General features: G+C 58.4%; 1 protein-coding gene across 3 annotated transcripts; it reads right to left on the bottom strand.

Annotated features, from left to right (window-relative positions):
* Positions 1-2,703: 2,703 nt before the first annotated feature.
* Positions 2,704-20,833, bottom strand: FNDC5 (fibronectin type III domain containing 5). Of its 3 annotated transcripts, XM_054170549.1 has the most exons (6): positions 20,338-20,833; positions 10,957-11,072; positions 10,453-10,651; positions 8,585-8,677; positions 4,922-5,055; positions 2,704-4,028 (listed from the first exon to the last, which is right to left on the bottom strand). In XM_054170549.1, the coding sequence occupies exons 1-6, from the start codon at positions 20,414-20,416 to the stop codon at positions 3,987-3,989; spliced, it is 663 nt and encodes a 220-aa protein (XP_054026524.1). In that variant the 5' UTR covers positions 20,417-20,833; the 3' UTR covers positions 2,704-3,986. The 3 variants fall into 3 exon arrangements, with proteins under 3 accessions (XP_054026524.1, XP_009906725.2, XP_054026523.1); XM_009908423.2 differs by lacking the exon at positions 20,338-20,833 and having other exon boundaries at positions 10,957-11,684; XM_054170548.1 differs by lacking the exons at positions 2,704-4,028; positions 4,922-5,055; positions 20,338-20,833 and having other exon boundaries at positions 8,648-8,677; positions 10,443-10,651; positions 10,957-11,685.
* Positions 20,834-22,241: the final 1,408 nt, after the last annotated feature.

Below are 22,241 nucleotides of genomic sequence, written 5' to 3'. Positions count from 1 at the left end.
AAGGACATGCTGTGCAGGATTGTTTGCTCCACACCACCTCCTGCAGCTCCACTTTACTCAACTCGTGGGGGAGGACTCTCTTGGCTAAATTGTACTTGTAGGCATAACATTACAGCGCTGGAGAGCCTGGAGGCAAGTGGTGCTCAGCTTCAAACGCGGCAGCCTGTGCCTGCTGAGGCTTCTGCTTGCAGCTCCTGCTCCTGCCCCTGGCCTCAGCTCAGCTCCTTCTTGGAACTCAAGGGGGTGAGGCTGGAGGGCTGCTCCCCTTTGCTCCTCAGGCCAGTGGAGAGCAGTTCTTGCAGGGCTCTCAGGGCTGTCAGCCCCCTCCTTGCCTGCTGCTTTGTAGGGTTTGCTGAATCCTTCCCTCTCAGGGAAGTTTCTTCTGATGTCCAACCTAAACCTCCCTTGGTGCAACTGGAGGCCATTTCCTCTCATCCTGTCCCTTGTTCCTTGGGAGAAGAGATCAAGCCCCACCTGGCTCCAGCCTCCCTTCAGGGAGTTGCAGAGAGCCTGAAGGTCTCCCCTCAGCCTCCTCTTCTCCAGGCTGAACATCCCCAGCTCCCTCAGCTGCTCCTCACTGTAAAGTAATAGAATGGAATAAACCAGGTTGGAAGAGACCTCCAGACCCTTCCCCAGCTTCATTGCCCTCTCTGGACCCACTCCAGCTCCTCAATGTCCTTTTCGGAGTGAGGAGCCCAAAACTGAACCCAGGATTTGAGCTGTGGCCTCCCCAGTGCTGAGTCCAGGGGGGGACAATCCCTGCCCTGCTCCTGCTGGCCACACCATTGCTGATCCAGGCCAGGCTGCTGGTGGCCTTCTTGGCCCCCTGGGCACCCCCTGGCTCCAGTTCAGCTGCTGTCAGCCGGCACCCCCACTTCGATGTTTATGGCCCTCAGAGAGCTAAGATCTTCAGTCACTTTTCCTACAATGGGAAAGAGTTCTTTTTCTTCCTTAATTGAGGACTTCTCACAGCAATTCAGAGCTGCTGAATCCATTTCCTCCCAGAGAATGGCTTGAATTGGAGAGCTTGCAGCCCCTCTCTGCTGAGCTGAGCTGAGCTGAGCTGCTGCCAGCCTGCATTTGTTTCTGCTCACTGGTGGCACCATTCCCTTCCCCTGGCAGCCTGCAGCTCTGGACCATAATGATAACCAACCCCTCCAGCTCCTGCCACGTCAGGGTGTGAGGAATTAACTCTGCTCCAACGCCAACACTTCACACTTTAATCCTTTTCTACCAAACAAGGAGGCAGCACTTGGGGCTGGTGGGAAAGGAACAGTTTGAACCTGTCTCTAGGGGGACCAACAGTTGCTGTAGCAAAGGGGCTGAGCCCCCAGGGACAACTGCATTTAAATACAAGGCACACAACCCCCCAGAGCTGCCAAGTGACCAGGCTGAATTTCCTCACTGGCAGGCTTCTGAGGGCTGCTGGCTTGGCTTGGCTTGGCTGGCTGCTCTAGGATTAGGAGAGAGCATCTCCCTTATCACTTTGCACATGCTGGACCATCTGTCCTAAGTCTCCCTTCCCAGGGGTGTGGATTCCCAAGGATATTTCTTTCTTGGGAGATAACAGAAGTGCCTGGGGGGGATCTTGCTAGGTATGGCTCTGGTGCTATTTATGCTGCAGGCTTGGGTTTTTTTCTCTCTCCCCTCTTGTCTTGCAGCCAGAGAGCTCTGGTGAATCTTTCTGGTTTCTATCCTCTGCTGTGAGCACAGGCTGGGGGAGCTGGGGGTGTTCAGCCTGGAGAAGAGAAGGCTCCAGGGGGACCTCAGAGCTGCCTGCCAGGACCTGAGGGAAGCCCACAGGAAGGCTGCAGAGGGACTTCTCCTGAGGGTGTCAAGAGACAGCACAAGGGGGAATGGTTTGGAGCTGAGGCAGAGCAGGGTGAGACTGGAGCTGAGGATAGAAGCTCTTCAGTAGGAGGGTGGTGAGAGCCTGGCACAGGCTGCCCAGAGAGACTCCTCCCTGGAGGTGTTCAAGGCTGGATGAGGCCTTCAGCAACCAAGTCTAGGGGAGAGGTGTCCCTGCCCACGGCAGGGAGGTTGGAGTGGATGATCTCTGAGGTCCCTTCTGACCTGAGCCATTCTGGGATGCTCTGCAGCCAGCCTTTGAGGAAACATCTCATGCTGCAGCCCCTGGGGCAGACACAGCCTGCCCTGCCCTGCCCTGCCCTGTGTGTCCTGCTGCAGGCAGGGGCAGAGGCAATACTGCTGAATGCAGACTCCCAAGGACACATCTGAGGCCTTTAATCCTTTATTGGACATTATAAAATGTTTATTGCTCTGTCTGTACCAGAGGTGTTGACCTCTCCCTCTTGGTGATGGAGGAGTGTGTTTTGGCAGGGGATCCACTGAAGAAGCCTTTGAGCTTGGCCTGCCTGCTGCAGCCAGCACAAGGGTGCTGGGAGCCTCTTCACCACCACAGCTGCAAGCAGGCCTCCTGGTGCCTTCCTCCCACATGAGCTGTGGGGAAGGCTGGGGACAGTGGAAGAGGAGAAGTGGCTGAGCTCTTTCCTACTGCTCTTTCCTACTGCTTCTCTGCAGGGACTTTGAATCCAAGCTCTCCTGGTTTGTGGTAAGCAGACCCAAACCCTCCTCAGGCCAACCTCTCCTGGTCTTTGATGGAACAGGCAGGATCTTGCCTCATCCCCTAGTGCATATGGAGTGGTCTTGTGGAGCAGGTAACTAAATGCAGATCCCCCCCCCCCCTATGGCAGGCTACAGAGAGTAAACCTTTTCCACCTGCTGGACTTGGCTTCCAGGGCACCAGCAATGCCAGGGAGGATCCTGGCAGCCTACAAACCTCATCCCCTCAGGAAGAGAGAGGGGAACCCCAGCTCCTGCTGATGGAGGAGTGCCTCCAGCAGATCCCTGCTAGTCCAGCATCACCAAAGCAGTGCAGACAGGACCTGAACCAGACCTTCCCACAGGAACCCTACCTAAAGAAGCACTTGAAGAACTTCAGCCCTCAAGGAAAGGTCTCTTGGGCAAGACCCTTCCCACTAAGCAGCTCTTGCCCCTGGAGACCTTGCATAGCAACCAGTATCAGGAGAGGGTTTTGTCCTCTTGGGGGTTTTCTCCTTTTTTTTTTGCTGGCTGGCTACATTTTGCTGGCCCTTTGTAATCACACATGGTGGTGGACTCAGGCCCAGCTGTGAGAACAGCATGAAGAAAACAGTGGAGATGATCTCCTGGAAGCTAAACAACAACTCCTGGTGTCCCCCTCACCGTCGGTCTGTGCCTCGGGGGTCGCTGTGCCCCCGGTGAGCTGAGGTGAAGAGCACCAAGTGTGAGACAGGAGGGAGAGCAGCAGTGAGGATGTGCTGCAGGCCAGCTGGAGAACCACCAGGGAAGTTCTCACAGTGGGAGTGGAAGCTGGGGGCTGCCTCTTTGTCTGGGTTGTGTGGTGGTGGTGGTGTAAAAAGCCACCTGCAAGCCTTGGTAGCACGACACACATCAAGGGGAACAGAGCAAGCTGGGAGCACTCAGCAGCCTGCAGCTGCTTGCTGGTGGTGCCTGTGCTGAGCTTCCCTCCTTTGCTTTGCTGGGAGAGGAGTGACAGTGACTGATGCCTGAGAGTGTGGTGACAGTGAGATGAAATAAAGACACAACAAAACCTCCTACACCTCCAAAACAGTTCCAGAAGATGGAGTGTGAGGGTGGAGAGGAGGAGGAGGAGGTGAGAAGTTGCTCCAGCCCAGGTGATTCGTGAGGCCAGTCTGGGATCACCAGCAGCAGCCACCTCACTGCTGCTTTTCCATCCTCCTTTGGTTGGTTTGGGGCTCAGGGGCTCAGTCTTGCAGGGTTTGGGGTTTTGTTTTTCTTCCTGGCCAGATGTTTTGCAGAGCACAGAGCAGGAGGTGGATGCCAGCAAGTGACAAGCACTAAACTCTCTTCCCAAATGGCTCCAGTGAAATATTTCACCTCCCTCATCATCAGGGCTTGGAGGCAGAGAGGGAGAGTGAGGAATGGAGTCCATCCATCAGCTGTCATGCCTCGATGATGTTCACTGAGGGCTTGTTTTTTGGGTACTGGAAGGGAAAAAAGGGAAGAAGGAAGGGAGGGAGGGAGGGAAAAAGGAAAGGAGGAAGGGTAGGAGGGAAGGAGGAATGGTAGGAGGGAAGAAGGAAGGGAGGGAAGGAGGAGGAATGGTAGGAGGGAAGGAGGAGGAAGGGAGGAGGAGAAGGAGGAGGAAGGGAGGAGGGAAGGAGGAGGAAGGGAGGAGGGAAGGAGGAGGAAGGGAGGAGGAGGAAGGGTGGAGGAGAAGGAGGAAGTGAGGAGGAGAAGGAGGAGGAAGGGAGGAGGAGATGGAGGAGGAGGAAGAGGAGGAGGACGGGAGGAGTAAAGGAGGAGGAGGAAGAGGAGGAAGGGAGTAGGAGAAGAAGGAGGAAGGGAGGAGGAGAAGGAGGAGGAAGGGAGGAGGAGAAGAAGGAGGAAGGGAGGAGGAGAAGGAGGAGGAAGGGAGGAGGAAAGGAGGAGGAAGGGAGGAGGAGAAAGAGGAGGAAGGGAGGAGGAGAAGGAGGAGGAAGGGAGGGAGGAATGGAAGAAGAAGGGAGGGAGGGAAGAAAGAAACCAATTACTGAAGAGAGGAAAAACCTCATCAGGGATGAGTGCAAGGTGCTGCTGCCCTGGGCTGAGGGCCAGCTGCTCAGTTTGGGGGGCAGGGACACCTCCCACCAGCCCAGGTTGCTCAAGGTCTCATCCAGCCTGGCCTTGAGCACCTCCAGAGAGAGGACAGCCACAGCCTCCCTGGGCAGCCTGTGCCAGTGCCTCACCACCTTTCCTTTCAGCATCCAGCTGGAGGGAGGAGGCTGGGCTGAGGCTGTTCAGCCGAGGCTGGGGGTCACTGAGGGCGACTGAGCTGCTTCCCGGCTGGATGCCGACTGCCTGCCCTGGCTCCCGGCAGGTCCCAGCAGCTCCTCACCTTGCTGCGGAGGAGGCCTCCGCTCTGGTGCTCGGGGGTGCTGTTCTCCGAGGCGCTCTTGGCTTTCTCCTTGCTGTTGTTTGGTTCATTGTCTTTGATGATGTCGTACTGCCTGCAAAACAGGGCGATCACCCCTGGCAGGGAACAAAAAGCCTTTAGTGATGGCACAAAGGAGCTCAGCCCCCCTGGAGCCTGCAGAGATCAGAGCTTTTCCCTCTGCTCGCCAGCTTTGTGCCCTTCTGAGAGGGAATCTCTGCGGCTTGCAGCATTCCTCCTAAGCTCATTTTCTAACGCAGCTCCTCAGCCCTCCGGCTCTTCGCTTCGCGCTGCCGGGCTCCGTGCTAAGCTAGCTGGCCATAAAGACAGCAGGTTAATTACCTTCCAACTTCTCTGTCACTAATTGGCACGAGTGTTTTAAGCCCTGCGTTAGGGCAGCCCCGCCCCGCGCTCAGCCCTGTGGTTCAAGGGGATCTTTGCTGTGCAAACGCAGGAGCTGCTGGAAGTCCTGGATTCATGGAATGGCTTGGGTTGGAAGGGACCTTCAAGATCATTCGGTCCCAAGCCCCCTGCCGTGGGCAGGGACCCCTCCCACCAGCCCAGGTTGCTCAAGGTCTCATCCAACCTGGCCTTGAACGCCTCCAGGGAGGAGGCAGCCACAGCCTCCCCGGGCAGCCTGTGCCAGAGTCTCCCCACCCTGACTGTGAAGAATTTCTTCCTCCAGTCTCAATCTGCCCTCCTCAAGCTTCAATCCCTTCCCTCTCCTCCTACCACTCCCAGCCCTTGTCCAAAGTCCCTCCCCAGCTCTCCTGGAGCCCCTTCAGCTACTGGAAGGCTGCTCTGAGGTCTCCCTGGAGCCTTCTCCAGGCTGAACAAACCTAACTCTCCCAGCCTGTCCCCACAGGGGAGGTTCTCCAGCCCTCTGATCATCTTGGTGACCTCCTGTGGACCTTCTCCAGCAGTTCCATGTCCCTCTTTTGCCGGGGGCGCCAGAACTGGAGGCAGTGCTGCAGTTGTGGTCCCAGCAGAGCAGGGGGGCAGAGTCCCCCTGCCTCACCCTGCTGGTCAGCACTGCTTCGGATGCAGGAATTGCAGGTGAGTGAAAAATGCTCTTTGTCCTGGGGGGTGAAGAGGAAGAGCTGGAGCTGGCAAGAGGAAAGGCAGGTCCCATACCTGCCCACGTGTGATAGGAGCCAGGGTCCTTGGAGCAGCAGGACAACATCTGCAAATATGCAACAGTGACGGCAGCAGAGGCTGCCAGTGGAAATTTCCTCCCACACATGCAGGCACAGGAGGAGAAAAAAAAGCAGGGGCAGCCATGGCACGTAGGAAGACTGCAAATGCCTTTCAAGGAAGCTTGTGTGTGTGTGACTTTGTGACCAAATTACTTCCCTGCCTGCCTGCAGACTGCAAAGATGGAGGTTTGGAGTAGAGGCAGGCAGATGCTCCTGCTGCCTGCCTGCAAGGTATTCCAGCCCACCCCCCCCAGCAGCCCAACACGTGTGGAGCTTTCAGCAGAGCATCACCAACTGCTTCAGAAAGAGAGGTGGTGGTGTGGCAGCTGCCCCTGGGTGCTGCTGCTAAGGACAGGAGGCCAAATCCTTTCTGGCATGTGTGAGCAAATGGCTGACCCTAGGAGAGCTGCTCCACATCTGCCACAGTCACACCTTCCCTGCTGCCTGCTGGGGCACCTCAGGCATGGGGGAGCAAAAGGCCCAGAGAGGCAGCACAAGGGCCTGAGGCTCCTCTTGGTTCAGAGCTCTGGGGCAGCAAAATGCTCTGAGCTGTAGCAGGAAGGCAGCACAAGAACTTGAGGCTGCTCTCGGTTCGGGGCACAGACTGGTTGCATTTGCTGACACATCCTCAGTGGGTTCAGGTCAGGTGAAGAGCTGGGGAGAGGGCTTTTGTTTCCCCCCACACCCACTGCTCCCTTTTTAAACCTAAATCATCTGTCTAGGAGGGAAATTGTGGTATTAGCAAAGTCTTTGTTCCCAGGCTGATCTGAGTTGGAGATTAAAACTCGGGCAGGAGATGAATCAGTTGTTCTCTCCTTCCTGCAGCTCTCACCCAGGATTGTTTTTACTGGCAGGGCATTGAAATTCCAATGTGCACCACTGAAACTTGACAGCAAATGCTGAGAAGGGCCTGGGGAAAGCTTTTCATTTCGTTTTCAGTTTGCATTTCGATTGTCATCTGCTGCAATAATTGCTGACATGCAAAGAGCAGATTGGAAACTCAGGACTTCCCAGGGCAGAAAAACTTCTTCCACGTGGATCTGATGCTGTGTCACCTGGATTCAGGTTGTGAGGAGCCTTGCAGAGCTGCACAGGACACAGTTAATCCTTTCCCCCCACCCCTCTCTCTGCTGTGTCAGATCTCAGAGCAGTGATTGCTTTCCCTCTCACATCTCTGCCTGGAGGTGCCTCATCTCGCCACAGTCTGGTCTAGATGGGACAAATCTGCTGCTGGAGTAACCTGGTGTAACTCTGCCAGCTCAGGGCTGTTGCAGTTTGCAGCAGCAGAGAGGCTGCAGCCCACCAGCAGCTTCTGAGGCCAGTGCCAGGCTCAGCAGTGGAAGGAGTTGTCCAAGTCCTCAGCCACTCAGTGTGGTTGTGGTGGGTTCCTGTGTGTGGAAAAGTGCTTCGACTGGGGCAAGAGATTCCAGAATGGGCTGGGTTGGGAGGGACCTTAAAGACCATCCAGTTCCAACCCCCTGCCCTGGGCAGGGACACCTCCCACCAGCCCAGGCTGCTCAAAGGCATCCTGTAGCAGAGGCACAGCTCAGATGTAAAGGATCAGAGGCTGGATGGGATTTCAAAAGATGGTGAAAAGTGTGGCTCCAAAGAGCCCTTTAGGATCAAATCTTCCAGCAGTAGATGGGGTTGGAAAATACTTTAAGATCATTGAGTCCAACCACTAACTCCACCGAATCTGGGGCTAAGCCATGGCCCTCAGCACCACAGCTCTGCCTCCTGGAAACACCTCCAGGGATGGGGATTCAGCCACCCCCCTGGGCAGCCTGGGCCAGGCTTTGAGAACCCTTCCAGGGAAGAAGTTTCTTCTAATGTCCAACCTAACCCTCCCCTGCTGCAACCTGAGGCCATTCCCTCTTGTCCTGTCACTTGTTCCTTGGGAGAAGAGACCAACCCCCACCTGGCTCCAGGCTCCTTTCAGGGAGCTGTAGAGAGCAATGAGGTCTCCTCTCAGCCTCCAGTCTCAACACCCCCAGCTCCCTCAGCTGCTCCTCCCCAGCCCTCTTCTCCAGACTCTTTCCCTGCTTCATTGCCCTTCTCTGGACCTGCTCCACCCCCTCAATGTCCTTGGAGTAAGAGGCCCAAACCTGAGCTAAGTATTTGGGACAGCCTGATCCAGGGCTTGACAACCCTTTTGGGGCAGAAATTGTTCCTCGTGTCCAACCTAAACCTCCCTTGGCACAACTTGAGGCCATTTCCCCTTGTCCTGTCCCTTGTTCCTCGGGAGGAGACCCCAACCCCCACCTGGCTCCAGCCTCCTCTCAGGCAGCTGTAGAGTACATGCAGTATACTGTGCAGTGCTCCTAGGGGAGGAAGGCTTCCTTTGCAGCTCTTACACCATTAAACACACAAACCAAGCGAGGCAGCAGGCCCCAGGGAGGTTTGCTGCCTTTGCCAGGCAGCCAGCACTGACCTGCCCACATAAACAACACCACCACAATGATGAGAACCTCCCCTGCTCGCAGCTGTTGGTTTTTCTTCTCCATCTCCTTCATTGTCACCTCATCTGCACAAGGGGAAAGAGAGAGCATGAGAGCCCAAGTGCCCAGCTCAGCCTGCACCACTTGGCTCCAACCAGGGCCACAGAGTCCTCACCTATCATAGAAGCATAGAATGGTTTGGGTTGGAAAAGCTCTCCCAAGAGCATCCAGTCCTGCCAGCAACCCAACACAACCACTGCCACCAAACCGTGGCCCCCAGTGCCATGGCCACAGGTTTCTTGAACCCCTCCAGGGATGAGGACTCCACCACCTCCCTGGGCAGCCTGTGCCCATCCCTGACCACTCTTGCAGCAAAGAAATTGTTCCTGCTCTCCAACCTAAACCTCCCCTGGCACAGCTTCAGGCCATTATCTCTCCTTCTATCACCTGATGTTAGAGAGAGCAGCCCCCACCTCACTCCACCACCTCAACCTCCTTTCAGGTGGCATCAGTCCCACCAGCAGCTCTTTGAACTGCTCTGCAGCAGCTGCCCCAAACAACCCACAGGAGATGGGGTGAGGGAGGGGCAGTGAGGTGGGATTGAGGGGCAGCTTCCCCAGGGGAGCTCCATGGGCTCAGTCCAGGTGCTCTGGCCCCATGGTGGCTGTCTCTGCTCAGGCTCTGAGCTCCATGGGCTCAGTCCAGGCGCTCTGGCCCCATGGTGGCTCTCTCTGCCCGGGCTCTGGGGGTCTCTTGGTGCTGTCTGCTCCTGTCACAAAGCCCTGCATGCTTCAGCAGTTCCTCTCCCAGCCTCAGAGTGTGGAGCCTGCTGTGCTGTTTGCCAGTGGAGCCATGGGATCTGGGGAGGAGTTGAGCCCTTTTGCAGGGCACAACTTGGCTCCTTGGCTTCAAAGCACTAAGAAGATTACAGTGCAGGCCCCTGGGGATGGGAGCAGTGCTCCTCTGCCTGCTTTCAGCTGAACAGCAGCTCAGTGCTTACAGACACCAAATCAGTTTAGCTGACAGAGCCAAGAACTCACAACATCCCAGGAACCACAGCCACAAAGCCCTGCAACAGGCTGGGTCCTCAGCAGGCAGGCAGTGGCCCTCCACACCCCACACCTCCCAAGCTCCCAAGGCCTTTGGGTAGCAGATTCTTGGCTGACAGAAAACCTTCATCAAGCTGGTTTGGCTTCAGAGGAACCAGGGAAGGATTTGCCAGTGAGGAAGTGCCTGGTGTGCCCCACGGAGATATTCCAAACCCAGCTGGACACAATCCTGGGACAACCTGCTCCAGCTGACCCTGCTTGAGCAGGGGTTTGGGCTAGGTCATCTCAACAGGTTCCTTCCAACCTCATCTGTCTGTGGTTTGGCAGAGCTGTTTGCAATGTAAGCCAAGGGGGAGTCTCTGGGTAGCGTTTTCCCCCCTGCTGTCCTGGAATCCAAGCACAGGAGGCTCAGGGAATCCCTCCCCTGTGTGGTGCCTGAGCACCAACCAGGTGTCTAATTCCACATGAGCTCACAGGGTGCTCAAGAATATCCCCTGGCATTATTCTCTACTTGCTGGACACACAACTCCCAGGCTGGAAATCTCCTCCTCCTCCTCTTCACTTTTTGCCTGTTAAACCTCACCTGAAAGAGGAGAACTGCACAACCAGCCTTGGGTAGCCATCAGCCTTGTCTGCTGGGCACACCCAGGGCATCCCCACCTGTCCACAGGAGGCTGTGAGAGACCACTCAGCCCTACCTGCCTTGAACCCAGCTCCTCTCCTTGCACAGGACACTGCTGCTGTCCTCTCTGCAGGACCCTGCCGCTGCCTGGGTGTCCCCGGGGGGCACAGAGGAACTCACCCACACTTGCCTTTATTTTTAGAGGCTAGTTTCTCAGCTTCCCTGGGGGTCTTGAAGAGGACTGGCTCACTGGCAGGGCTCTGGCCTTGGATGCTGATGGACTGGACATGCACAATGTACTCAGTGTCCTCCTCTAGGTCCCAGAGGGCACAGGAGCGGGTGGTGGTGTTCACCTCCTGGATGAAGCGCAGCATCCGCACGTCCTTCTTCTGGAAGCCGAGAGAGGAGAGCACAGAGTGGGGGAGAGGCCTCCCGTGGGCACTGCTCTCACCTAAGGCCATTGCTTTCTGCCCTGTCCACCATGGAGGTGGAGGCCACTGAACCCTTTCCCTCTCTGCAGCTGCCAAGGCAGGAGGCACCGCTGCGGAGGGGACAGGGAGCCAAGTCCCCTCCCGGACCACGAGGGACAGGACGAGGAGGAATGAGCTGGAACTGCAGCAAGAGGGTTTGGAAACTGAGAGGAGCTGGGGTGAAGAGGGTCATGACCAAGAGCAGGTGGCTGGAGGCACCATACCTGTTGGGAAATAGCAAATCCAATGACAACTTCATCTTCCAGCACGTCCCAAGTGACAACAGCTGAGTTGGCTTTCAGGTGTTTGACTGTGACATTGACTGGAGCCGAAGGGCTGTCTGCAAGGAGGGAGAGCAGAGCCTTTACTGAGGCACACCACAGCCATGGGCAGGAGAGAGAGCCAGGGAAGGAGTGGGAGAGGACATTGCTCCAGGTCCTCCCTGTGTGTGGTTCTGGATATGGGACCTGGAAAGCGCAGCTCCTCCAGGGAGATCGCACTGGCTTGGAGGGAGCCTCCAAGGTCTCCTTGCCCAAGCCCTCTGCAGGCAGCAGGGACACCTCCAGCCAGAGCAGATGGCTCAGGGCCACATCAGCTTTGAATGTCTCCAGGGATGGAGCCTCAACCATATCTCTGGGCACCCTGCTCCAGTGTTTCACCTGCCCCACTGTGAAGAACCAGTGAGGAGATCCCTGCCAGACCATGAGCTGGGTTAGACCTGTGGGAAGCAAGTGACCCTTGGGAAGAGCTGCTTGGGCCAACACAGCAGACCACTGAGCAGCTCATTCATCTCAGCCCTCCCAGCCATGTGCCACATTCTCTCTGCTGTTTCCTGTCATGGTCTGACAGTGACAGCTGGGAGGAAATGCAGAACCTGCCTGGGAAGGATGAAAACAGAAGGTTTTGAGGAGCACTCCCGAGGTTTGACACTGAGGAGCAGTGCATGGGGAGCGTTCCTTCGGCTTTTCCCTGCCAGCTTGACACAAAATCTTTCACACACATGTTGTGGCTGATGGGCTGGGCTCTCAGGTGGGCAGAGGACATCCAGCAACTATCTCCTTACAGCTACCAGGGCGGAAGAGGCTGCAGCAGCACCGAGGGACCATTGCTGTGGGCAAAGGGCAGGCCCAGCAAGGCAGCAGCTGTGGTTATTCCCAGCTCCAGAGCCCAGCTGAGTTGCCTGCTGCAGGATGGATCCATGCAGCCTTACCAAGGAGAGCTGGGCTCTGATGGAGCTGCTCTGATAGAGCTGCTCTGATGGAGCTGCTCTCCTGCACCCCCTCACTGGAAGCTGCTTCCCAAGGGAGCTTCACAGTGCAAAGCCCTTCTTGGCACCTCAGGGGGAAAGGTTTCACCTCGTGGGCTTGGCACAGTCCTCCCAGTGCTGCCTGCAGCAGGTTGGACCTCCTGTGCCCTCTCCCTGATGGAAATTGAATTCACAACCTGCAGCTTTGGAACCCCTGCATGACCCTGGCCATGGGCTGGGGCTGAGGTCAGCAGGATGCATCTGTGCAGGTCTCCAGTGACACTGGTTGGGGTTGCAGTCGCTCCCAGCTGCCTGCATGTGGCTGAAAATATTCTGCCTGCAGTGTCAGTGTCTCCTGACAACTGACCTCACTCCCAGTGAATGTTCCCCCTGGGAATGCAGAAAATAGCAGGAGCATGGAATTCCCCAGCTGAAGGTCAGTGCTGAGCTGCACCTTAATCCTTTCTCTCCTCCTCAAGCAGCACCCAGAGCTCCCCCTTCTAACAGGTGGGAGACCCAAACCCACCAGTGGGACCTGGAGGAACAGGAGGTCTGGACAAGCTGTTGGGACCCAAACTGATTCTAGTGGAGTCCTTCAGTGAGCCAAAAGCTGCATGGCTAAGTTCTGAGGGATCTGGGACTTCAGAAGGAGGAGCAGCAAGCAGTGCTGGGCTCCAGGGTGTCACAGTGGGCAGTGTCATTCCTCCCTGGAGAAGGTGATGAGATTGAAGCAGTGCTGGGCTCCAGGGTGTCACAGTGGGCAGTGTCATTCCTCCCTGGAGAAGATGCTCAGGTTGGTGTTGACCTCATCTCTCCAGGGCTGGCCCGTGTGGGATGGAGCAGTGATCTCCAGCTCCCAGAGAGCAGAAACATTTCTCATCCTCACACTCTCCACTGCAGGGCCAAGGACAAAGAGAGCAGAGGAGATCATCCTCCTCAGCCTGGACACCAGCACCTTCAGGACTCAGCTGCCTGCTGTGGCACAAGGAAGGGCCACGGCTCTGCAGCTCCTCACCTTCCCCCCACGACTGGAGCCGTGTGGCAAGGCAGAGTGGGGGCTAATTTTAGGAAGGGGCAGTCAGCAGATGGGAATGCATCAGGGAAGGTCTGTGAGTCATGCCTGATGAATCTGCTAGAACACAGGGAGGACAGGACAGGGCTGAGGGATGGGAGACAAAACAGTCCCCAGCTGCAGCCAGGCACTTCGCCCTTCTCAGGGTACAGCTGCACAGCTCAGTCCTGGCGTGGCTGGGGGTCTTTTCTGGCTATTTTTAGGATCTGCATACTTTATTTATTTCTTTCTTTTAGGAGCTGCCCCTGATTTGCCCAGCTTAGGCCCTTGGAAAAGGGAGGAATTAGCCCCCCCCAGCAGCAGAGAGCAGAGCGTCAGGGTGGAGGCTTCAGGCTGGAAAGAGGGAATGTGGAGCACACCACACGTGGTGCCTGAGGCCCCTCTGAAAGCTGTGACCTTGAGAGAGGGAGAGCAGCAAAACTGACTGGGGCTCCTCCATGGGGGAGCTGGGCAGACCTGGCTGAGCTGGGCAGGGGCAAACCCAACACCTCTCTGGGAAGTGGGGAGAGAGGGAGGAGGGCTGTGAGGCACAAGGGAAGCACTCGGCAGAGCTGCAACCCAGGGCTCGGAGCCTGCAAAGCAGGACTGGGAGTGCTGGCAGGGCAGGGACCAGCTGGTGGGGATGGTCCAGAGCCCTCCAGCAAACAGCCTTCCCAGTGGCACCTGAGAGAGAGGTGGAGTGGACAAAGTCAACAGAGACCAGAGTGAAATCTGGGCCAGCAGAGCCTTTCTCTACCGCAGCTTAGAGGCAGCTGCCTGTTCCTCAGTGGGGTCCAAGCAGAGTCAAAGGGACAGGAGAAGAGGATTAAGCTTGGAGATCCAGAAACACAAAGCCAGGAAAATTAGTTTCCTGCTCCCAGCACGGAGTGGATGCTTTGGGAGTGCAGTTTTAATCCACAGGGATGTTTTATGATGAGCATTTCTAAAACCCCAAGATGTTCCACAGCACTTTGGGCTCCCTGGGGGCAGTTGTGGCTCTTTGTGGTGCCAGCCTGGCTGAGCTAAGGTAGAGAGAAGATGCAGTTTCTTTTTCCTGGCTGGCTGCAGGGGGTCAGCATCTCTAGCAGGGCCTTGAAGTGCCAAGTGCCAGTGTTTGGTTCCTTCTAGAGTCACACAGAGCTGCTGGAAACGCTGCTTCTGTGGCTGTGGCAGCCAGGGAGGCTGCTGGCAGAATCATGGCTGGCAAAGCCCTTCAAGCTCACCCAGTCCAACCAGTCTCTAACTCTACCAAGCCTGGTGCTAAACCATGGCCCTCAGCACCACATCTCTGCCTCTCTGAAAGCCCTCCAGAGATGGGCATTCAACCACCTGGTTCTAGCTCTGTTATCCACCACTCTCTGGACCTGGCCCTCAGCTGGCTTTTCACCCTGGTGTTCTGGCAGAGGGGGGAAGGGTGGGATGAGCCCAGGGGCTGCAGGTGAGAGAGCAGGGAACAGGCTGTGCATCAAACCTTTCTCACCATAGGCATTTCCTCCAGACACAGCTCATCCCCTGGCTGGGCTCTACAGGACCCACATGGGATGAGGTTCCTGGTTGAGCAGTGTCAGAGCAGATCCCACATCACAACCTGGCAGAGGATCTGCCTGGCCAGCTCTGGCCAGAGCTTTGTGCTTGGCTCAAGAGGTGCTCTCATCCTCCTGGCAGCAGAGGCTGCAGCCCCCTGGTGAAGGGGGGGCCCTGAGGAGCTGAAGCCAGGATCTTTAATTGTGACTGGCTGCTTGAAATCAGAACCTGCTGAACCCATCCTGCCCACAGAGAGCCTTCCTCAGCTGAGTCCCAAGCCTGCAGCCCCCACAGCTGCATGTCCCAGCCCCATCTCACCCCAGCCCACCTTGGACATTTCTGGCAGAGCCAGTCAGAGCTGCCTGGGCAGAGTGAGGAGCAAGAGTGATGAAGATTACCCTTCATCCCCTCTTAACGCTGAGAACTCCTCCGAGCTGCTCATTAAATGCTTTGCTGATTATTTATGGAGTTTTATTTGAGGGAGAGAGGGGGAAAAAAAATCAAACCACCAACATCAACAACCCAACCCACACTTCACAGCTTTGAGCTGGTTCCTCCCTGCCTTGTCATTGTCAACACAGCAGCTGCTGGCACGAGGGAGAGGGAACCACACGTCTGCTCCTTCTGGTGGCTTCCCCATCGGAGCTGGGGTGGGCATGGGATGGGGAGGGAGAAGAGAGAGGCCCAGGTTTGTCTCCATGCCACTGCTGCTGTCACCTGTGAGGTTGGTGAGATGACAGAGAGGCTGTCTGAGACACCTCAGGGATCAGGGAGGTGCCTTGGCCACAGAGACCTCAGTGAGAGCTGCTCAGAGCTCCTGGTTGCTCTGCTGAGGTCTCTCTCCTCATGGTTCTCTCCCTCTTTGGAAGCCACTCTGGATTTGCACCTTCTGCCATGAGCTCTTACAGTGGGGCTGGGGGGTCAGAGCCAGCCAAGGGGCTCAGCCTAGCCCCAAACCTTCTCCTTCTGAATTCAGCTGCCCTGGAAACCCAAACCACTTGGAAGTGCCTGGAGTGAAATCCAGCTTCCTACACGGCTAAGGCTGCGCTGCAGCAACACTTTCCAGTTCAGTTAGCTCCTCTCCCACAGGCAGCTCCTTTCCTGCTGTGAAGGGCTCAGCTGCTTTAGAAGCCCCAGGACATGGTCCAGCAAGCAGAGTTCCTGCCCAGGCTCTGAAGCAGCTCCTTCAGCACCATGCACCTGCGAGCTCCCTGCCCTTTCCCGCGGGAAGCAGCCAATGTCAGCCTCAAAGCCCAGCAGCTCTTTATTCCTGCCCTGCGTCCTTCCATGAGGATGCAGGAGCCGGGGGGGACGTGACCTGCAAGGGGAAGGAGCACCACGTACGGTCCCGTGTGATGTCCCCCATAGAGCGCTGCTGCCCACTCCCGAAGCGTGGGGACACAAAAGAGCTGCCTCTCGCTGCCTGCTGGAGCCTTTCTTTGCTCTCCCAGCATGAGGCTGTAATTGCTTGGCAGCTTTCTGGGGTGTGGAGGAAGGGCTGGCACGTCACTCCTCTTCCCCGAGAGTGCTCTAATGAAGGGAGCCCGCAGGGGAGTGGGAGGGAGCAGGGCTCGGCGCTCGCTGCCGTCCCATCCCATCCCGCGAAGCAGGGCTGTGTGCTGAGCTCTCGGCGTTTCAGAAGAGCACAAAGACCAACTGGTGGTTCCTCGGGCTGCGAAAGAGGCAATTATTTCCTGCTGACCGCCCACTCCCCTCTGCAAATGGGATATTAATAGGACAGCCCCCTCCTAGCCACCCCCAGCCCCCCACTCTCGGCTGCAGCGCTGAGTCCCCCGGGGGTGGGTGCCTGAACGTGGGGATGGAGACGCTGCCAAGGATGGAAATGCTGTCAGGGATGGAGGATGGAGCCTTGTCAGGCAGCATAGAGATGCTCACTGTGCCCAGCCCAGCCTCTGGGAATTCTGTGGGGCAGAAGGAAAGGTTATTTCTACTCTGGAGAACGTCCCCAGCTGCCAAGTCCTGGAGGCCAAAGCTGGGTAGGATTCACCTGGGTCTCACCAAGCCACCACTGGGGCTGCAACCCAGCCAAGAGCAGGGGCATGGAATCAAAGATTGGGTTGGAAGGGATCTTAAAGATCATCTACTTCCAAGCTCCCTGCTGTGGGCAGGGACACCTTCCACCAGCCCAGACTGCTCAAGGCCTCCCTGCCCCAACCATGGCCATGTTTTACCCAGGGTCTGCATGTCCAGGGGCAGCTGTGTGCTGTGTGCTTTTCTAGCCCCCCTCAGCCCACCCCTCTGTCATACCAGAGAAATGAGAGTGAAATCTGTCAGGGGAGGAAACCCTGGAGCTTCCCAACCAGGATCTGGACAGCAGATTCCAGCCCTCTCCTGGGCATTTGCTGCCTGATCCCAGCCCAGCTTCGCTCCGTGCCCAGCACTCTGCTTTTTAGTGCGCACATAAAGACTTTTATGCTTTGCTGCTCAACACATTTCTGCTTCTCACTGACTTATACTGGAGTCAGGGCCTTCATTTGGCCTCTGGGTGTTCTAGAGAGCAGGAGGGGTTTATTTAACAATAAAACCCCAGAGAATGAGGCCAAGTTCAGGGCACCACTCCGAGAGAGCTGCTTTTGGACCCTGCCATGGAGCCCATGGTCAGCGTGTCCCCGGCTGGGAGGCATCCCCGTTGTTCCCAGCGGGAAACAGCCTTTGGAAGAGGATGGCACAACCTCATCTGCTTTGCACAGCTCCATCCCTGCTGAGAGGCTGACACTGAGGTTAGAAACCTCCATATTTCAATTAAATCTCTCCCACACTGGATGCAGAAATCAATAAAGTGCTTACGCCATCCGTCAGCTGCCCAGGAATCTCCACGGCCTCTGCGAGGCAGGAAGGGGCTGCAGCAGGTCCCTTTGCTGTCTCCAAACAGCTGCCAGACCCTTCACTGCTTTCTCACCCCTGCTGAGCCCAGTGCAGGTCTGGATCCTGCCAGAGCAAGGCTGAGCTCAGCTCCCCTGGCTCAGAGAAGGAACAGTGTCTGCAGTCTGGCTGTCACCTCTGGTTTGCTCTCCTTCCCCAACCTGCAGCTGCTGGGGCTGCTTGGGGAGGCTGTGAGGATGGAGATCCACCTCAGCAGAGGCAGAGGAGCCTGGTTTGCAGAGTGGCTCAGGGGGTGAGAACATTCTTTGAAGCTGAGCAGTGACCAGACTCCAGCCAGGTGGGTTTGACCCCCTTTGGGGCAGTGGAGGAGCTGCTAAAGGGCTCTGTGGATCGGAGGCCAGTCCAGGTCCTGTGAAGGCTGAGAGCTGGATGGGCCCAGGTCGGTGCTGGAGGGGGAAGTTCTACCTCCTCCTGCACTCTGTGTCCCCTTCCCCCTTCATCTCACAGGAACAGACCTGACTTGAGTTGCTCTACAAGTAGGCACCTCACAGGGCTGCTGTTTGCCCTAACAAGTTGCAGGGACCATGACCTATTTTGGGGTCTTTCATCATCGTTACTCAGCACCATCCTGCTGCTCCTACAGCCCTTAACAGCAGACAATGAGCCCAGCGCTGCTCACCTCCTGCCTCATTAACTCTGCCTAACGAGGAGGGGGCTGCTGGAAGCTCAGGCCACGCAGGTTGGGCAGGATGGAGCAGCCCACTGCCAGAGCAAGGGTTGGAGCAAAATGAAATTGCCTTTCTGAGCTGCCAGCCACCTCCAGTGCTGTCCCAGGGACCCTCTCGAGCAGGCAGCAGTGGGATGAGTCAAAGGGCTTTGCCCACATGGCACTGGTGGGATGCTGGGGGCTACCCAGGGCTGCCTTATCCTCCCAGTCCTGCTTCCCCTTCCTGCTCACCTTGGCATCACCTTGCCAAAAAAATGGTCCTGACTGGCCAAACCCCTGCCAGAGCAGGGCCTGCACTCGGTGCTGCTCAGTCACCACCCCCTCAGCCACTGCATCAGCACAGGGGGAGCTGGCACCAGCCTGGGGACAGCAGCTTTGACTTTAAGCATTACTTTAAACCCCCTCACACGAGCTCAGGGTCCAGAGAGGAGGGACCACCGAGCCTCCAGCCCTGCCTGACCCTGCTGGGGATGATTTCCTCTCCATGTTCTTTTCCAGTGACTCTTGGCTTGCACATCTTGGTGGCCTCACGGCCACAGGGTCAGGTAGAGCTGGGGACACAGAGCTGGTGGCAAATCTGCTGCTCCTTCAGTGTGACCTTGGGAAGATCACTCTTGTGCCCTCATTCCCCTTTTCCCTCTCTGAAACACCAGAGCATCACAAGTTTGCTGCCTCACCGGGGTGCAGGCAGAGCCCAGCACAGCCCTTGGCCAAAGGAAGCAGGGCCAGAGGAGGCAGAGGGCTGTGTGGCACAGCACCAAGGTCACTCAGCTCCCTCAGAGCCCAGGACCAAGCCTCCTGCCTCCCCACCACACGCTGTGACCAGAGGGCAGGGCTGCTCTCTGTGTTTACCAAGCTGCCAGGCTCTTAACGTGGCACGGGCACCTTCCAGCCCTCCAAGCCTGCCTGCTAAGAGAGGAGCAGCTCTGGGCAGGGACACAGCTCCATGTTTACTCTCTGTTGCCGGCTGAGGTGATTCAAGGATAAGGAGGAGCAGGGAAGTGGCCTAGTTTACCAAAATTCAGGAGGGCTGCTGGAGCTGCAGCCACCCCCGCTGGGCTCTGGTGTTTCCCCCTCCGCTCCCTCCGCTCGGGAATGTTTCATTAATCTCCCCAGGGTCTGGCGGTTGTGGAAACAGCAACTTCAGAGGTGCCGATGGCCGGCCGGGGACACGTGATGGAGCTGAAGGCATTTGGGGGGGGTTGGGGGTGGCTGCAGCCCCAGCGCAGGCAGGACCGGGGCGAATGTAACTCCAGCAACTCCTCGGGCTCAGGAATTTCCCACTCCCTGGAGCTCTACATCCCTAAAAGTCAACCCCCAGCCTCCTGGAATGTGAGATATCCTGGCAATCAGCGTTTTGCAGATCAAAGCAGCTGTTCCACCGACGTCTTGCAGCCAGCCAGGGCTGGAGACAAGCCCTTGGGCCGACTGCACCGAGCGTCTGGCTCAGGCTGGCGCTGCCTGCTGGGGTGGGCTCCTGCAGGGCACCCACCGGCGCCGAGATGTGGCACCCATGTGCAGGGCGCTCAGGTGAAGGCTTGGCTCCGCTGAGGAGGAGCAGAGTGGACTTGAGCGTGTCCTGGTCTCTCCCAAACGTGAGCTGGCTCCTGGGGACCTTCACCCTGCCAAAGGATCCCCCCCGCTTCCGAGGAGCTGCTCAGCTCAGAGGGGCAGGGGAGGATCGGTGCCCCAGGGGTTCCTCGGGGCAGTGGAGCTCACCAGGCTCTGGCAGTGCCCGGCTGGGCCCTGGTCAGCCAAGGGGTGAGCAGGAGTCAGGGAGGGGGATGTGCCATGGTGTTGGCAGAGCCAAGCTGGTTTTGCCGCCTCTGCTCCAGTCCGACTTGAGCAGACGCTGCGGCACAGGGGCAGCAGAGCTTTTGCCTCCCCCGTGCCCGGTGCTGGGCGAGGGTCTCAGTTTGCTGTCCCCAGACCCCCCTTTCCCCCCCGGGTCGCCACGAGCCTCCTTCCCCCGGGACAGCCTCTGGGGACACCGGCAAGGACCAGACCTCAGTGCTTCCCCAAACCGGTGCCCCAGGGCTGCGTGTCCGAAGTTCCCAGCCCAAGTCCCGACCGGCGATGCCCCCAGACCCCATCCCCTGCCCCGTCCTCGCTTCCCCCTTTGCTCCCACCCGTGCTGACCGGGGCACTTCCCTTGCAGGATCCCCCCCTCCAGCACCCCGGGGCTCCTCTCCCCGGGGCCCGGCGGCCCTTACCTGCCTCCACCGGGCGCAGACCGGCGTAGCTGAAGCAGAGCAGGAGCGCGGCACCGGTACAACCGAGGAAGGGCTCCATCCCCCGCCGCCGCGCCGAGTCGAGCCGCTCCGGGCCGGGCCGAGCCGGGCCCCCGCCGGCGGCGCGTCCTGCGGGCGCGGCGGCTCCGTTCAGCACCGCGGAGAGCGCCGGGGCCCGGTACTGCCCCTGGTACCGCCCGGTACCGCCCGGAGCCGCCCGGTGTGGCTGGCCTCTGGCACGGCTCGGCACGGCTCGGCTGGGCTCAGCACAGCCCTGGAGCGCCCGGTACGGCTCGGTTCGGTACGGTACGGCTGGGTTCGACCGGGAGGCGGGGGCAGGCGCAGCCCCGCCGAGCCCCGGCTCCGCCCGCTGCAGAGCCGGGCAGCCCCGCTCCGGTCCCTCCCCCGGTCCCGGGGGTGGCAGGACGGGGGCGGCTCGGGCCCCCCAGCCCAGCCCGGCTCCGTTACCTGCCTCGGTTTTCCCGTCCCGCCCCTCCCGGCACATCGCCGGTCCAGCCCTCCTGGGTGGGCGGGGGAATGCTGCTCCCCCACCGGGCCCCCCCCGGGACAGCAGGGGAAGGAGATGAGCTCCCACCCGTGACCAACTCCCCCGTGACATTTTACCGCGGGGGTTTCGCTCAGCCCCCGAGAGCCCCCGGGCTCCGACTGGGAGCTGCTGGGGGTGAGAGGAGCTGCGGGCACTAGCCGTGCCCCCGGTGGCGGAGCTGGCAGCACTCCGGGCTGTGGTGCCCGTCCGGAGGGGGCAGAAGCTGTTTCCCCAGTTCAGCGACCAGCTGCCAACCTGTGTGGTGCTGGATGAGAGCACCCTGCTCTGCCCACCGCAGCCTCTGCCAACCCCACCAGAAATGGGGGTCCTGCCCCTGCCAGGGTCCCGTTGTGGTGGCACAGGGTGCCAGTGGGCAGGGGCTGCAGGTCCCAGCGTTCATGGAGGGGTCCAGCTGGGAGCACTCAGCCAGGCTGTGGGTCTAGGCAGCATCCCTTGCTCTGGGTCTGACCTGGGTATTTATTTGCTTCTCCTGCCAGGGAGTGGGGAGTGGCCTGTGGGCTCCCAGCAGCACCAGTGGGCTCCTCTTGCTAGCACCCAGCCTCGACCCCGTGGTTTGGTTTATGGACTGGGAAGTTCTCTTTGCTCTGCACCATCAGAGCCAGCAGAGCAGTGCTGGACAAAGTGGGGAGGGCATTAGGGGTGAGGGGCTCAGCACTGGCAGCCTCTGCCACCTTCCCCTCCCTGCCCCCCCACAGTGGATCCTGGGACACCTCAGCCACTCACAGACCATGGTTGTGCTTGGGGATCACAGCCAAGTGGTTGCCTCAGAGACAGAAGCTCCCCCCAGAGCTCTCAGTGTCTCCCCAGGAACCAAAGCCCCCTCCCAGGGAAGAGAGAGGCACCAATCATCCAAGAGAGACTCCAACCCCCTCCACCAGAGCCAGCAGACAGCCCTGTACTGCCAACCCCCAGCCCTGCACCATTCCACCCCTCTCTTTCCTCAGCCTGAGACAATGACAATTCCCAGTGTGGCATCAGCACCGTGGTGGTGCCAGGGCCGTGCCCATGCCCAGCCCGTGGCACTGCCAGGGTGCCTGGCTGCAGCAGGCTGCTTCCCAGGGGAGCTCCTGCGGTGCCTCCTCTTCATCTCCTGCCTGGCAGCAGATTAAAATTTCATCACTCCAGCTCTGGAGAAGGTTCAGGGGAGGAGCAGGAGCCCCAGGCTGGTGCTGGGGGTGGGGTGGGAGGGCTCAGCCCCTCTCCTGAGCTTGGTGCCCACTCCAAGTCCAGCTGCACATGGCTGGGGCTGGGTCAGCCCAGCTGGTGGAGCTGGGATTTGGGCACAGCCGTGCAGGGGTGGCCACAGGCTGGGCTTCTG

Source organism: Dryobates pubescens, chromosome 20, assembly GCF_014839835.1.
Source record: "Dryobates pubescens isolate bDryPub1 chromosome 20, bDryPub1.pri, whole genome shotgun sequence".
Taxonomy (NCBI): domain Eukaryota; kingdom Metazoa; phylum Chordata; class Aves; order Piciformes; family Picidae; genus Dryobates; species Dryobates pubescens.
This window is presented reverse-complemented; position numbering and strand designations above follow the sequence as displayed.

Excerpts from the sequence above, each read along its gene's own strand:
- FNDC5 (XM_009908423.2), bottom strand. The coding sequence starts at position 11,436 with ATGGTCTGGCAGGGATCTCCTCACTGGTTCTTCACAGTGGGGCAGGTG. Across the intron at positions 10,652-10,956 it reads GATTTGCTATTTCCCAACAG|AAGAAGGACGTGCGGATGCT; the intron begins GTATGGTGCCTC and ends CTCGGCTTCCAG. Across the intron at positions 4,029-4,921 it reads GAGGCCTCCTCCGCAGCAAG|TACCCAAAAAACAAGCCCTC; the intron begins GTGAGGAGCTGC and ends TTTCCCTTCCAG.